At 35.6% G+C, this 18,066-nt stretch overlaps 1 protein-coding gene and 1 pseudogene across 1 annotated transcript in view; one reads left to right on the top strand and one right to left on the bottom strand.

Annotated features, from left to right (window-relative positions):
- The window catches only part of LOC141485288 (uncharacterized), a 16,674-nt gene extending 12,753 nt beyond the window's left edge, over window positions 1-3,921 (top strand). Inside the window, exon 3 of the mRNA XM_074181687.1 lies at window positions 3,843-3,921. Coding sequence (XP_074037788.1) covers window positions 3,843-3,921 — 79 coding nt within the window. The remainder of the gene's footprint in view (window positions 1-3,842) is intronic.
- A 926-nt stretch (window positions 3,922-4,847) lies between these two features.
- The window catches only part of LOC141485289 (uncharacterized), a 223,159-nt pseudogene continuing 209,940 nt past the window's right edge, over window positions 4,848-18,066 (bottom strand).

Below are 18,066 nucleotides of genomic sequence, written 5' to 3' on the forward strand. Positions count from 1 at the left end.
TATTATTATTATTATTATGTTAAAAGCGGAGCTCCTCATTTTGGCTAAACGTCAAAGTAAAATTCGTTATAGGTTTGTCACCGATGAGATGGCGAAGATTAAGGAATGTCGGTTCCTCGGTTGCCGCTTTTCACTGTGATTATCCCAATTGAGTTGGTTTGGGCTCAAGTTGAAGGATTCATCGCAAGGAATAATGAGACCCTTCAAGCTGTGTGGAGTAAAGAAATACCTACATATACATTGTCTGGAAACAGTCGACCAAAAAGCTTGGGAAAATGTATCCACAAACAATTAGGATCGAAGCAGAGATGTGGGATCTGGATGATCGCATAGGCTATTATCAGAAAAAATTATCCAGTTGTCATCAATCCTAATGAAACTGATCTATCCAGTGAAGAAAACACTCAACGAAATCCTTGTAGACTTTTTTCAGATCAAAATGATCGCAATGTTTCATTCGAAGTAAGTATGCCCATTAAGTCTATAAAATTGTTTCTGAATCAACTATAAATGTCAATAAAGAATATGAATCTTCATTCCCAACCCACAAGAATATATAAAGTGTATCTCTCAGTGCAGCCACACTTTTCTACTTCCTGAAAATGTCAAAGCCGAAGCCGAAACATCGAACAACGCAAATTTTTGAACACGGTTCAAATCGAAATCAGATGTTCAAATTGAAGGGGTTATATTTTTAGGAGTGATTAATTTTTTTGGGAAAGAAAGTTTTTGGCTTTTAGTAGTAGTAGAAAGCAAAAAAAAAAACCCAAAAACAGATGTTCAAATTTCTAACCGCGGGAATCTATTCTATTTGTACACTTATCTGGTGATGTTTCAATTACTTTATCCATTTTCATTATCATACCGACGATCAATTTGATATTATCAGTGTAAATGATGATAATAATATCAAACTTATTTACAACAAAAGACGAATTATAATGTTTGGATAGGTGGATATCCAAATCAATAGAGCCTTTAAAACGTCATCAGATGATACATAATCCCAAAATAAAATATTTAAACAAGATAGTTTTCACCAAATTTTATTTATCTTCTCATCGTACAGAATATATGAATGGAAAATTACATTAATACCCCGAGTCCGACACGCTAATAATATTATCTTAAACGTAATATTCAGAAAAGACATGGAGCGGTTCTTTTGGCAGTATTTTGGCATTCTTTGTCGGTGTTTTCGCGTTCTTTGTCGCAAATCCCTATTTCAATGGCTCGTTAGCGGCCGTCCTCAAGGGATATAGAGGGTAGACATATCTCAATGATCAACTTTATCAAAAGCATGTCACTAATTATAGGGAATTTCATAAAAGTTATGCACACCAGCAAAATTGTTTGAACAAATCCTATACAACAAAGTTTATCTTCATACTGCTGATATCGGCATATCGGTTGGAAAATGACATGGAAGTTTTATGGATATATTCGACATGAAGCGTGTGGCAGCGATGTTCGTTACAAAATTGCTGAATTTCGAAAAAAAAACCGTCGCATGACCATCGTTCGGAATTGTTGAATAACATTAACGGTGATCCAGATTGAGGTATATGGATATTTATCAAAACCAATCGTCTCAATAGAAAAAGCCCGAGAGGAGCACGACCCAAATATCAAATCATGGTGTTTGCATGCACCTGCTCACTCGCCATTGCTTGTTCGTGATTTTTTTGCCAAAAACAACAACGCAATCATGCCTCAGCCAGCATATTCACCAGGTTTGGCCCCATGCGACTTATCTGTTCTCCCAGTATCGAGGAGACCATAGAAGGACGGCGTTTTGCGACGATTGAGGAGATGGAAACCTAATTACTAAGAGAGCTCAAGGATATACCAAAAAATGCATATCAGAACTGCTTCGAGGACAAAATAGACAATCGGTGAATTGATACATATAAGAAAAAATTAAAATTCCACATGTTTTGAACAGGCAGCGTATATGGGTTAACGTGTAGTGTAGTGTTTCAATCTTGTTCAGATTTAAACTGAAGTGATGTTTCAATATGAGAAATATTGCATTTTTTGGAACGCTGATTGAAACAAATTAAAATTATATTGATTAACTCAGTATACCGAACTGGGAAATACTTGATGGACTAGTATATACTCAACAATAACAAAGATAAGCTTTATTGCGTATTTGCATATACACATCGATTTGAACTATATATCTGCATCACTATCAATTGAAATTACCTTTTTGATATTGTTTAATTAATAAATAAACAATGCTAATGGATATTGAAATATATTCAGAGAATTATTACATCAAATATGGATGCTTGTCGATGGTGACGGTTATTTTATAATATTATTTTATCCAAGTTTCAACAGTTGTAGGGTAGCAGAAGAGACAGGTGATTCGCTACAGTTCAAAATGCAAGATCGGTTGAAACTTTTTCATTTCCAAGCTATTCTGTCGAATATCATCGATTTTTCAAAATATTGTTAACTTATTCAAAAAATCCACTACAATGTTACATTTTTACTAATCAGTTTTACAAAACCGCAACACGTGTTTCGCCATACAATGGCTTCTTCGGGCGTGTCTTCACTTACTATATTCTACATATTCAATGCTCGATATACCTAATTTTACAATTTGGATTACTGGAGTACATGAGTTTTACCTAAGTTTGTAATGAATTGAATTACTTGAGCTCATGTCTCAGTTTCCACATTCGAAAAAATATTTAGTAACGGAAAATTATTCAATTTAATAGAGCATTCAGTAAATTACCCAAATTTTCGAATCTATTGATTTCTAAACATTCTAGAAGACTGAGTTTCAAACTCTTCTCTTCTGAATGTAACACGCCGTAATCAAGATTGAACTCATGTCCTTCTCTTGGAAATATGGAATTCGCCTTTTATATTACAAAAATACTCCTATGCTCTTTAATTCTTTGGGAAGATGTTCTACCTGTTTGGCCAATATACAGTTTTGGGCAAGAGCTATTGGTCAGCTTCAATACTCCTTATCTAGTATCATCAAGTATCGGCAATTTCATCATATAAAATATTGTAATTATCTTTGGGGCAGTGTTTCTTAAACTTTTCGAATTCATGGCTCCCTTATGTTTTTTGAAGGTTATCGCGACGCCCCGAACGTAAAGACTACACTAGATATTTAATTATTTAAAGTAGGTAGGTGTCTATCTGAACGGATTGCATTTTGCAATTGCTGATATTATCATATTATCAGAGGATTTTCATTAATAGGTACCAACGTATTACCTTTACTCTTAGTTATCTATGCTGTGAACGTTGTACCTTGAGGACTCACCCGTGACCACGGCGCCCCAGTAAAGGTTCCATGGAGCCCCAGGGCGCCGCGGCGCACACTGCTTTACGGGTTACTTCATGGGAAAAAAACTTATCAAATGTACTTTGATGCACTGTTTGGAACCTTTGGTGTAGTAATGATTATTACTGGGGTTTATTTTATTCAACACTTCGACACGTGTTTCGATCATCAAGTGACCATCTTCAAGAGGAAGATTAAAACGCACTGTTATTTACGTTCAATTCACGATCTGGGTAACATTCAACCCTTGTGGAGGATTGAATCGTGTTAGATTCAAGATATCCTTCGAAACTGTCTTCCTTAAAAATACAATTAGTGAATCTCTCCGATAAATCTCTCATAGAAAAAAGATATTGAATTGAATTTCTCCAATCACAGGGTTATCAGTGACGTTCCTGTATAACCAAAAAGCATGTCAATCGGTATATCTTCATATGGTTGGAGTTAACAGTTCACCATTCCAGAACAATACTCCTCATCATTGACAGAATTGCAATATAATAGAATTCGATATTCACAGGATAATTCAAGTTATTTTCAGAGGCCACTCCCATACACCTGAGTGGATCGACATTTTAGTGTACATAATGTTCACGTAGGGTGGAAATAAATTGGAACTCATATTTGACACCGAAATATAATTCATTATTGATTTCACAGGGGAATTGAAGATATAATTCATACGAAAATTCAATACACTGCATTTTATAATGATTGTCTCATGATTTTCATCGCTGTTTTTTGGGTTATTAACCGAATACGATTCGAAAAATAAGCATAGCCAAATTGATAGAATGGAGTGTTACTGAAAAGTTCTCATCAGATGACATCAACTCTTTTTAGATTGATTTGAACACAAAAGAAACGCTACGAAATTCACATCAGAAAGGGTGTTTCATTTGAAATAACAGAGTTATCTCTTTGCGAAATTATAAAAAAATACAATGAATGTTCAACACTCTGTATAATATTGGGAAATGAGTTTTATCGAAATCAATACTTAAATAACATCTTTTATGCTTGGTCAGAATTCTAAGAGATGATTTCCTTAGATTTCGATGTTATTCAGTTTCCAATTGTACCTAGCATTTTCATTGAAAAAATAACTTGGTTATAGTTAGGTACATAGTACTCCATATGAAATCATTCTTTTTTTCCTAACCTATTCAAAAGTGTAACGAAATAGAGGGTGTGTCATTGAAAAAATAAAACTAAACTATGTCACACTTTTTGAGCCACCCTGTAGATTCCAAAATAATTTCCTTCCGCAGACTCAATCTATAGATACTTTAAGGGAAGCGTTCACATTTGATTCCAAAGAGCGGTACATATCAGAAATACGGCCTGTGGCTGCTCATTGTTTTGAGGTTCAGCTCAGTACACTCGAACTCCACTATTCAAGAATTATTTCATTCGGAAAACTGCGTTTATATGAAATTAACCTTCTGAGAACGTTTTTCCAAATGGATATAATCTCCAGTGATTCAAATCCACTATGATTCACTATTTCGCACAGACACCGCTCTTAGAGCGCCTTAAGGATTTTTCTGAAGTGCTTGTGTTGTCCTAAAAAATATTTAATGATTGGTTCGGCTCCCAGGGATCATGTCGTATGGGGTGCCCCACCATGTATATTATTCTTGTAGACTATCGAATGTGACATATAGAAGATATTATATTCTTTTGACACGCGTTTCCATTTCAGTTGTCTTGATTTTTCTTCGTTGATCGACTTTTCAAATAATTTATTCCTATAAATTATATCACTCTTCCAGAAATATAATTTATAGGGGTCAATATTTTGCTTACCGAAAAATCTATTTCTGATATTCATCAACTGTCACAATTTATTAGTGAACTATGGTCTAGAACTTTCTTCAATTCTGATGATTTTAATTTCACGATGAGAATTGAAAATATCAAGAAACATATTGTAAACATCATTTTCATTTTTGAATTTTATACGGCCATGTGCGAAAGTTTTCTTCAGAGCATCTGCTTTTCATTACTGCAGCCTCTATCTTAGAAATGAAAAACTTACCGGCAACTGTTACATTATGCGTTTCCGAGGCCAGACGAAATGCTGGAGCTTCGCTGGAAATTTCGCACCGGTATGCTCCTCCGCTGTGGGCCTAGAGAGGTTTTGGAGCTTAATTTTGCAGCGAGTTTGACTACAATCCGTCCCAGCGGAGGCTAAATGCACGCCTGCTACCGGATAATAACATCGTGTTTGGTTTTCTGCGCGGCATGTACCTAAAATCAACAAAGAAAAACCAGCTACTATGATATTCATTTCGAATCGTCAGAAAATGTTTTGTCATTCATGCTGTCATTCAGAGAAAATGCGAAGAGAGGAAGTATTCTTCTTGAGCTCGTTCAGTTTTATTTTATGAATGACTCTACGAGAGTCGAAAATGAAGCTAACATCAGCTCATTACAATAATTGGAGTGTAGCGGTGCTAAAAGTAACATTTCAATAAAAATATTTTTCACGATTGAAACATCATGTTTCTGGAAGAATTTCACGCGAACATTTAATAAAGTACACATCCCCATAAATTTTGATATCTGTTTAAAAAAATCTGTTTAAAAACTGTGTTTCCGTTAATCAGCTGTCGCCCCCATTCGAACGAGAACTCTCAGAAGTTGAGAAACTTGTGCAAGCTAAGGACTAACAAGGTCTTACCTTTTAACGTGTGATTCCTAACACGAAAACGATTGAACATATCCAGAACATATAGCAACCGCGTATCAACCGAATCGATATTCAGTTGCAGACATTCTCCAAAAGCACTCACCTGAAGAACTCGTGGTCGTCCTTGTACCACTTGACGGCATACAATTCTTCGGTGCCCATGTCAAAGTGGCAGTCCAGGTCCATGTCCTCGCGTAGGTCCGCTACGAGAGGGGCGTTCATGCTTGTCAGGCGCAGGCCACTCGATTCTCCAACTGGAATTCATGAAGTACTTCGTTTACACATTTTGATCAAATATAAGTGAGCGGGACTTTTATTTGCTTTCCACAGTAATTACGATGAAAAATACTTTTGTGGTTAACGGCAGGGTTGGCGGTCGACTGAAATGGCGGATAGGTTGTAGAGGGTGGAGTTAGATATTTGAGAAAATACGATTTTGGACAAGAAGTTCTTTCAAGGGATATTTTCAAAATAAGGGGAGTTGACCGCTAGATGATTGGTATTTCATCAAAGTTATTTTTCGGTTCAATTGACGAAACGTCTTCAGATAGGTTATAATGTATACCAAATGGCTGGTTTTGTGATCCAATATTTTTGAATAAGGATTACATAGGTAACAAGAATTTTTTTTCTTAAAAAAAGCAATTGTTATCTTGCCAACGTTTCGAATTCTAATACATCCCTCCTCAGGGCTCAATAATGACTTTATTCGTGTTGAAAATGAAACTATTTTGGAAACATCAGACACATTAGATTCATAATTAAAATGATCACCAAAATAATACAATTTTCGGAATAACAATACTACACAATGTCATGAAACAAACGAAACGTTAGTTTCCTGTTTTTGTGTAGTGTTGTTATTGTCGCGTTATTGTTATGTTTTTTCGTGCCCTAAAGGATAATTTTTAAAAATTAGAAACGATGGCAAAAAAAACTTGTTTTTTAAAGAAAGGATCTTATTATCCAACTAACCCTTCTTTAAACAATATACAAAGTGCTTCATAACTACGGTACAAAACTTCAGAGGGTGATTCGTTAGAGCATTTTAAGAAAAAAAGTTCCTATGAACATATGGGCGGAGTTTCAGGGCATTGAAGTTAAAAATAAAACGGTATTTATGAAATATCATAAATATTCTTACACCGATTGGGTTGAAATTTGCTACAGTTATTTGAAGTAGTAAGGCCCTTATTTAGTCCTGATTAGATTGAAATTATTAGGACCAGTGGCGTCTCAATGGGCACCAGAGTCAACAATATGGAAGAAAAAAAACGCCTCTGACTTTTTGTAGTTTTATATTCTTTCAGAATCAGCATTCAAAATACAACTTTTTTGTCCTTTGTGTTTTTTTCATATCAATCTTTGTTTTCGTGAAAAAAAATTACTTCTCAAAACTATCCATGGACAACATAAAATTGAAAGCAAAACTAAATTATAAACAATTTCGACCTTGAAGTTATTGAGCAAAATGACCATCTTCTGATAAAGTACAAGACTGCAATCGATTTGTCATTGATTGTCTGACATGTTCAAAAATACCTGGAGTACTCCTTATGATATTTCAATTGTCGAATATTCGATTCCTTAAGTCATTCACATCTAGTATAGGAGTTTCATAAACAAGAACTTTCACGTGACCCTATAAATAATAGTCTAGAGGATTCATATCAGAACTTCGAGCTTATCAATTTTTCGGTCCTGCAAGTCCAATACAGCGATTGGGGTAGGTGATGTCTTGATGCTGACGAGCAAGAACACTGAGCTGAGCTTAAGCTCCGTCGTGCATCAACCACATGTTTCCTTTCATGAGTAGCTGCACTTCATCTAACAGAATGGATAAACGATTCCACAAAAAGTCCATTTAGAATTCACCTGTTGATCTTGCTGGTAGAAAAAATGGGCCTAGTCAAACGTTCAGCGAAAGTTGTGCTGAAAATGACTTTCTCTAATAACGTGGGGATTTTCATCGGCCCAAAAATGGTAATGTGAAAAATTTGCTTCATCCGTAAATGAAATATTGGCCGAAAAATTATTATTGTGTGGCATCGTATGAATCAGACACCTGCAAAACAATAATATTGGGTGAAAATTCCGAGGGAGTACAGCCTGAGAGCGCTGAATGTGATATGGGTATATGAGAGGTTTCTTTTCTTTTCCATACGAATTTAGGCGGACTCTCAGCTGCAGTTCAATCTTCCTGGTACTATTTGAAGGATTTTCTTCAATCGCATCAAGTAAAGCTTCTTCTAGTTCTGGCGTTGTTAGTTTCATGTCTTCCACCACCTGCATCTATATTGAAACTCCTAGTTTTACATAATCTTGCATACAATATTCAGTTAAGGTATCTATCCTGGTGAATTATCCGTGCATCTTCAGAATTTCCATTTGCTAAATCATAAATCTGCATGCCAGCCATACAGCGTTAGCAAAATTATTCTTGATGGAATCACTGCTAATTGACAACTATTACTTCCACTGATATGGCAATAATATCACTGTCAGCTGGTTTTCAAAGCAGGTGTTCATGATATGCAAAGTGCTAAATATGAAGCTAGCTATGAAGGAAACACAACCGACGAAAAAGTTGTATTTTTAATTGAATAACTTAAATATGAAACTACAACAAGTCAGTGTCGTAGGTACTTTTCATTCCCAATATTGTTGGCTGTGGTACCCACTAAGACTCCTCTGGACCTAACAATTTCAATCTAGTTAAGGCTGAATGAGCGCCTGATCACTTCAAATAACTGTAGTTTGAACCAAATTGGTATAAGGATACTCATGATATTTTGTAAATACCGTTTTGTTTCAAACTTCAACGCCCTGTATCTCAGAAATGGAGCAGCTAATTGCTTATGTTCACAAGAACTCTTTTTTTAATGATCTAACGAATCATCACCCTCTGAAGTTTCGTACCATAGGTGGGAAATCAAATGGGTCATCGTGAGTGACTTCAAAAGAGACGTTTTCGTCACAAACTGAATTTTTCATTGTTATCTTTTCTCACCACAGCTTACTTCGCATGAACAAGGTTTGTCTTCGATAGGGAAAGACCAGAGCGTCAAAGATTATTTTTCTCATAATTGACAGTTCCACCTCGATAATGGCCGAAAAATTATTTCAAGTGTCGACTATGGTAGATCATCAGTTTTAATTGACCTTGACAGTTTCAACTGTTCTAATCATGGACATTTTCTTCGATTATGTGAAGAAAATATATTTTTCCGCAATTTCTGACCATTCAACTGGTAATATTTTTTCTGTAAACATCGAAATCTTTCTACGCAAGCGATATTCTGCCATAATTTGAACTCTCGCAACATTCCTAGAAAATTATTTTCAGTAACTTGATGGAATTTCGGGAAAACTTGAGAAATGCGAATAATTTTTTTAACAAAATTAATGGAGAATATTTAATGAAATTTGAAAAAATTCGATACTTGTTTGAGATTTTTCCTAAAACACCAGAATGTTCTCTCTATATCTGTAGAGTAGGGAGAGTGAGTGTAGCACTTAGGCCACATGTGACCCATTGTACATCCTCCGGGAAGTTGTTCTCCTAGGTCATCGTCCATCCTGTCCTTTCCAGGAAGGTGGACAGGTCACTAGGAGACATCTCCTTTATATCGGCAGATTTAGGCCAAACCCCGATGAACACACACTCTCTTATTGACGATAACACTCGCATCAGACATGCCTCACTGCTTCATCTTCCTGTACACTCATACAGTATAGAGGTGTGTCCACTAGCCCCATACTATGGAGGTGTTTTTTTAGTTGACAGTTGTCAGTCAGAAACTCTACTCCAAAGTGTAGATAATTCTCCGCACCAGCTTCCCAGGGTCGCCAAGGGTGATCCTGGTAAGGATGCATCCTTTGATTCCATCCCATCTCTTCAGTGATGGAGCATGGGTGTGACGTTTGGCTAGTTCCGCACTAGTCAAAGTCATCAGGCCGTAGGTGTCACTGGGTCCTAAAATTTTTGTTCCAGCCGCTTTCTTGGTTGAAGAGTCGTCAATGCGATTACCTTCACTACGGCCATGCTCTTTAACCCACCTCAGGATAATGTTATTATCTACCGAGGCTTTTGCTGAATCTTGGTCTCACTCTAGTACTAGCCCTGAGGTAACACGTTGTCTGTTCAAGGCTAATATGGCTTGTCGACTTTCAGTGCAGATTGTTATGTTTTTGCCAGAAATTTCTTTCCTAGTTATTCCTTTTGTGGCGATTGAAATATCAGCCAGTTCTGTTTGAACCACGCTGGTATTTTGTGGTGTTGCTCTTTCCTTTGTACTGTACTATTTTTTCAGTCCCCAGTGAAAACTGTGCTTCCTAGGGGAAGTTCAAATGGAAAAGAGAATTGGAGACTGGTAGAAAGGTCTACACCATCTTCAGATTTACATGTGTCAATGGAGAATGTGTGGAAATTCTAGTATTCGGCATGTTTCATTCGATGGAAGTTTGCTTCGATTACCCCAACTGGGGTAATCAGTTGATATCCCTCTTCTCAAATCGGTTCAGGCGTGTATCAATATAGATGTTTGGACTACTCTACGAAAGAAGAATTTATATCGAAAGATGTTTTTGGTTGATGAATGTTTGACTTAGCCTTTTTCAGTTCCGTTTGAAAGAAGACCATTTTATGACGTACTGGATTTTTCAGATCAGTTGTGATCTTAGATGAGAATTGAAAATTGTTGTTTCAAAGCCCTGTAGCACTGCATTTGAAGGAAACATAATTCCAATGTACGTACGGAGATTTTCAAGAGGTAGCCCTCCACCCTCCAATTCAATATCATTTGTAACTCAGCAAAGACATTTCCAGAAGACTTCATTCCAGGGATACCGAACAGAAATTCCTTCATAAATTGAATCTGACAGACTACATAAATTCACAATACTCAGATATTGTTTCACCTCATGAAATATCACTAATTAAAACGATTGTTCTTAATATCTTTAATACCCACTTCTGAAATGAGGCATCCCTGCAGTGACAGTTAATAATTCAAGAGATTCCAGTGTTTTGTTTTATTCGGTGCACCTTTCCCTCAATTCTGTACGGGAAGATCAGTGTTTGTATTGTACAGGACGTATTATGGGATCCCTAACAAAGTTTGAAGCACCTGATTCCCATTCTGCTCGTTTTGCAATCACGCTTTGTTAAGTTCATTTTGGATAATGATTTCAGACGGGCAAAAGCGGGGTACTGAAATCTTCGTAATTTCCCTAGAGGAAGAGGAGGTATGTCGACAGTGGGTTATGTATGTTTCCTCTAAACTTTCCTGTCTTTGTGTTATGATTCGTCTCTGAAATATTTGCCGAATTGGAATGACATCAGTATCAAATTCAATGGAGATGAAATTAACATTCCTACTTGAATAAAAACTGGAAGATTTTCAAAAAATGAAATGGAAGATTCTGAAAAAAGGATCTCACCTGTTTTATTTATCATTTCAATTCAATGTCAGAGACTGAACTTCACGTTTATGTTACGGTATGGACATATCGTTGCTCAACACAGTGTCCACATGAAATATATTTTGTATTGAATATTGATTTTAAAATCCAAATAACTCGTGATATTATAGGAACATTTCGAAAACTCAAAACCCACTTGGAGTTTTTTGAATGAAGGTTGTTATATATATGGTGAGGGTAGTTGACACATGATTTAATCAATAAATAGTTATAATAATGAATGGGTTTTATTCATTGATATACCTACATTTGTTATGTACTGTTTGGAGCCTTGGGTGTAGTATTGTTATTGGTTATTGTAGATTTGTTATTAGTCCATCATCGTTGATCATAATACTATTATGTTCACTCATTTCTACACTCTCATAGAGATCTAGTTCTCACTCCTCTAGTTCTTCACTCCTCAAACCTTGTTTGAGTTTGAGGAGTGCCTTGAAGATGACCGTACTACCAACTGTCGGAAGCGCTCGCAGATGATTAATAGAAGGTATAAAGCTTCGAATCCTTTTTGTAAAATTTAATATTGAAATACTGAAAATAAAAGAAAATTAGTTGCATCATCGGTTATCGAGTGTCTTGATATAGATAAAGGAGTTTTTAATCGGACATAGCACTCAAGGAAGTGGCAAACCATAGACACGTGTTTCGGGCAAATGCACCTCCCCTGCATTTGTATTTCTATCTTTTGGTAACCAAGTGTTGCCCATCCTTACACTTGGCTGCACCATACTGATGATGGACCAAAAGCCCGAAACACGTGTCTATGGTTTGCCACTTCCTTGAGTGCTATGTCCGATTAAAAACTCCTTTATATATATATATAGATATATATATATATATATATATATATATTATATATATATTATATATATATATATATATAATATATAGATTACATGAGGACATTCAGTATAATCAATAGATAAGGAAAATTGTAAAATTAATTTAGGATACCACAGGTGTGGTACCATAGTAGTTGTTTACAGCTGATTCTCGGCCTCCCCCCACCACTATGACGTATTAATTGCTTTTTTTATTGGTTGTTGTTTGGTGAAGTTTTTTTGTTGTGCAGTGAAGTCAAGGCGTTGTGACCTTGAAGTGTCTGGTGCATGGATCGTTCAGATTTTTTTTTCATATGAGATTTTGTGTGTTTATGTGTGTGTGTGTGTGTAGGAGAATGCACGGTACAGGGTTTCATCATGTGCTTGTTTGTCTATGTACAAACATACGTCTGCATACTTCGAAGATCCTCCAAGTAGTAAATGCTCCATCGGTGTTAGGGCACCAAGTTAGTAGTGGAGTGACGTCACAGCAATAACCGTTCAACGGCTAGAGAGCGACATGTTCACTCCACGACGTGTGGCAGAGTAATGCGTATTCATCGGTCTGCCCTCACCTCTCCCGAAGCGATGAAGGTCGCTCTAGCCCCGCTATCGATGGTGACACAACGGCAGCCGAGGACCGTTTGCCTAGCGTCTACCCTCTCCGAGACCGCAACGACCACTGCTTGCTCGTATATCGACATCTGTTATCGCATTCAGTTGGGAGGTAATCTTGGCGCATGTAGTTGAGAAGTGGGGTTGGCTATGACGTCTTGACGGGTCCTATCAGAGTGTATTTAAGAAGCGTACGAGTGTTGGCTATGTCAGTTTACATCAAGTGAGTTAGTGAGAACTATTATATAAAATGTATTCCTGTGACTGTGGTAAATCTTTCACTCGTAGTGATAATCTTCGTCGGCATCAGCTCCAGAGTTGCCAAGGAGGGCCTGCAGTGAAACGGGTGAGAGTGGATAATGCAACACCTATGTATACGTGCAATTGTTGTAATGTGACAATTCCTATGAGCCAAGTGAATTCTCACCGAAGAACCATGAGTCATAAAAATAATGCATGTGTTCAATTGTCTGACGGTGTTCAAATTATAACGAATGCATTCAATTGCCGCATTGCTACATACAGGGTGGAGAGTTCGATTGTAACCAGTGACTACATGTCATTTTTCAATAAGATTAGGCAGAAGGTCATTGAATTACTGGAATCAGCCATCAGGATCCATAAAAGCATCAAGGTGAATATGGAAGTTTTTGGGAATTATATTCTTCAGACTGATGATTCGAGGGACACGAAGTCATTTAATTCCCAAAATAAAATAGTGGACCAATCTTCAGATTTGAATGCTGTTTTTGATGGATTCCGTGATGTAATTGTGGCTCAAACGACTGAGTTCCAGGATCGCGACTCAGGTATTTATTTTTTAAAAATTTCAATAAGATTGAATAGTAATATTTTTTTTTTTATAATTCAGGTTGGACTTGTGAAAAAATATTGTTTCTCGAGGTCAACATTAATAAATACAGTCCACTGGAAGGACGTTCATATGTGAAGCTGCCTCAATGTATTCAATGGAAGAAAGCTGTTGTGAATGTTCGTAATGAAGATCAATATTGTTTTGCTTGGGCTATAACATCAGCATTATATCCTGCAGATAGTCGAGTGTCCGAACTTACGTCATATCCACATTTTTCCACTGTTTTAGATGTCACAGGTATGGATTTTCCGGTTAAAGTTAATAATAAGAGTATCGAAATATTCGAAGATAGGAATGATATTTCAATTAATGTTTACGGTTTAGAGAGTACATTTGAGAAGGGTAAAATGAAGTATGAAGTGATTGGTCCATTGCGATACTCACAGAGAAGACTCCGGAGACATGTCAATTTGTTGTTTATAACTGATGACTCCGGTAATGGTCACTATTGTTGGATCAAAGATCTTTCAAGATTAGTTTCTAATCAACTATCAGCTCATAGACAGAAAAAATATTTTTGTGACGGATGTTTGATATATTTTTCTGATGAGAGATTGCTTTTACGTCATAATATGTATGATTGTAATCACATTAGTACCACAACACCAACTACTAATTTAAAGATCAATAAATATGGTAGAATGGTTGCGGAAAATAAACTAATGTTTGAAAACTTTGAGAGGCAAATGAGGGTGCCATTTGTAGTGTATGCTGATTTTGAATCAGTGCTTAAACCGATTCATGTGAATGAGCCAAATCCTGAAAGTTCATACACGATTAAAACATTCAAACATGCCCCATATTCATTTGCTTATTTGATAAAGTGTTCATATAATGATGATTTGTCAAAATTTGTTACATATAGGGGTGTAGATGCAGCTCAGAAATTTGTGAGTAGCATTGAAGATGATTTGAAAGAGATACATGAAAATCATCTCAGAAACCCTAAACCGATGGATACACAAACTGACGAAGAAGAAGAACAGTTTGCTGCAGCCAGAACTTGTGGTATATGTAATAAAGCATTTACTGATGGTGAAGTCAAAGTAAGAGATCATTGTCATGTCACAGGAAAGAAAAGATCACATGCCGCTCACTCGAAATGTAATTTAAATTTCAAAATACCAAACTTCATACCTATCATTTTTCATAATTTAAGTGGTTATGATTGTCATTTATTCATAAAAGAATTGTATAGGAATAAAGAGAAAGTTGATGTTATCCCGCAAACTAAAGAGAAATATATATCTTTCACGAAGCATCTCTTCACACACAGCTATACCGATAAAGATGGTGTGGTTAGGAAGAATTATCTCAAAATGAGATTTATCGATAGTTATAAATTTATGACTAATTCGTTGGAGAAGTTGGGTGCAAACTTGACCTCCGATCAATGTTTGGAGATGCACAAACATTTCCCACAAATTGAGAAATTCAATTTGATGAGACAGAAAGGTGTATTTCCATATAGTTTTGTTGATGACATTGACAAATTGAATTATCCATTACTTCCGACAAAAAATCAGTTTTATGACACACTCAATTGTGAACATATATCGGAAACTGATTATGATAGGGCTAGAAAAGTTTGGAATTTATTCGAGTGTCAGAATTTGGGGGAATACTCTGATTTGTATTTGAAGTCGGATGTATTGCTACTATGTGATATTTTTGAAAACTTCCGCACCACAAGTTTAGAGATATATAACTTAGATCCGGCACAATATTACACTGCACCTGGATTATCATGGGATGCCATGTTGAAGTTCACTAATGTTGAATTGGAATTACTAACTGACATTGATATGATTCACTTTTTTCAAAAAGGTATACGAGGTGGAATTAGTCAATGTAGCGAGAGGAAACATATAGCAAATAATAGATTTTTACCCAATTATAATCCCAACGAACCTTCCACATTCATTACATATTTAGATGCAACAAATCTATACGGTCACAGTATGTCACAACCTCTACCAACAAGTGAATTTACATGGTTGACACCAAATGAAATTCTTAATCTCGATGTGATGGATGTGAGTACTGATAGTCCGTATGGGTATGTATTTGAAGTGGACATTCATTATCCACAAGAGTTGCATGATAAACATTCTGACCTTCCATTTTTAGTCGAAAAAATAATACCACCTCGTACACAATCGAAAATTCCCAAATTAATTCCAAATTTGAATGATAAAAGAAAATATATTGTTCATTATAGGAATCTACAGCAAGCTGTCAAAAATGGATTGATTGTAATGAATACACATAGAGTATTGAAATTCAAACAATCATGCTGGATGAAACCCTATATAGATCTTAATACTGAAATGCGTAATAGGTCTAACAACAAATCTGTTAAAGATTTCTATAAACTAATGAATAATGCGGTGTATGGAAAGACAATGGAGAATGTAGATAATCGAATTGATGTTAGACTCGTTACACATTGGGAAAATATAAAGAAAAATATAGGTGCCAGCACTCTCATAGCCAAACCAAATTTCAAAAATTGTTCAATTTTCACTGATAATTTCGTTGCCATTCAATTGGGTAGAGTGAAGGTTCATTACGATAAACCATTATATTTGGGATTTTCCATATTAGAATTATCTAAAACAGTCATGTATGACTTTTTCTATGGATGCATCAAACAACACTTTGATGAAAATGTCTCTTTACTTTACACAGATACCGACTCGCTCATTCTTAAAGTAAACACAGAAAATTTTTATGAATTCATAAAAACTAACATAAGTAGATTTGATACATCCAATTACAGTATAGTTAACCAATTCAATATTCCAGTAACAAGTTCAGTCTTGGGTAACTTCAAAGATGAATTTCCAAATGATCCAATCATGAGTTTTTATGGTACAGGTGCTAAAGCATATTATGTGAAATCTGTTGATGGTGAATTTAAGAAAGCCAAAGGGGTTAAACGATCTGTAATAAAGAATGAATTGACATGCGAAGATTATCAAAAAATCGTCGAACAAGGTGGTATGATATTCAGAAAGATGAATTCATTTAGAAGCGTGTTACATGATATGTATACTGAATTAAAAAATAAAGTTGCATTATCATATCACGACGATAAACGATTTATCATTCCGAATACTACCCACACTCTTCCTTGGGGTCATAATGATATTGAATTTTATGAAAACGATCCAAATGAGAACATTCGTTGGATAAGTAATATTATTCAACAATCACAATCTCAGGAGACTCCATTGGATCAATTGATTAATTTATTATCTGCCGAGATCAATGATTGAAATATCATTCAATATCTTCAAAACCGGAAAATTCAATATTGATATTTATGTAGCCATTTATAATTAATAATATATGATAGAAGTAATGTGATATTAATGTATTATGTATGTATGTATATGTATTACTGTAATGAATATAAAATGATTAAAATTTTATTTGTATTATTTCTATTTCCCTAATCAATTACTGCAATATATAGTATAATGTAAATGACAGAAATATCAGTTTGAAGAGAATCATCGTAGAGTGCACAATGTCTAAAACAATCGATAAGTTTGGTAGAAAAAGAAAATGGGGTGGTAATGTCATTCGAGGTCCTCCTGGGAATGGTTTTAAATTAACAAAAGATGGTCATTATGACATGCAAAGGAAAATATTGAAAAATACAAGTGAACCAATTGACAAGAGTGATTGTGTAACTGTATCATATCTTGAGGGGGAAATTAATGGAGCAAAGGAAGTTATACTTCTAGCCCTACAAGCTGCAATACAATCCACAATAGGCAATATTGCTCGGGACGCCCGGCAAGCATTTAACGATAAAATTGCAGAGGCTCGGATAACTTTCACTCGTAAATTTGACAAACTTACAAGTGATGTAGACATAAAAATGTCTGACATAACAGCGTCTACAAATAAAAAATTTGATGCTATGTCAAACATAACAGGGACTACAATGAAAAAGTATGATGTACTGGAACAGAGAGTTGAAGTATTGGAGAAAAACCATAAAGAAGTTTTGGAGAGAAACTATAAAGTCAGGCCATCATCATCAGGTGGACTGGGATATCCAGGACTGAACATTAATCCAAATCATAGAATAATACAACCAAAACCAAAACCAACTGATGATGTATTAATGGAACCAACATGGTGAATGTATTCCCTAGTTAGGTTAGGTTAATAGCTACGTTAGGTTAGCTGCATACTTACGTTAGGTTAGGTGTTAGGTTAGTATTCCCTCGTTAGGTTA

The sequence above is a fragment of the Leptinotarsa decemlineata genome, unplaced genomic scaffold (genome assembly GCF_025532065.1).
Source record: "Leptinotarsa decemlineata unplaced genomic scaffold, Ldec_3_MD MMD2_tig00026314_RagTag_RagTag, whole genome shotgun sequence".
In the NCBI taxonomy this organism is placed as follows: domain Eukaryota; kingdom Metazoa; phylum Arthropoda; class Insecta; order Coleoptera; family Chrysomelidae; genus Leptinotarsa; species Leptinotarsa decemlineata.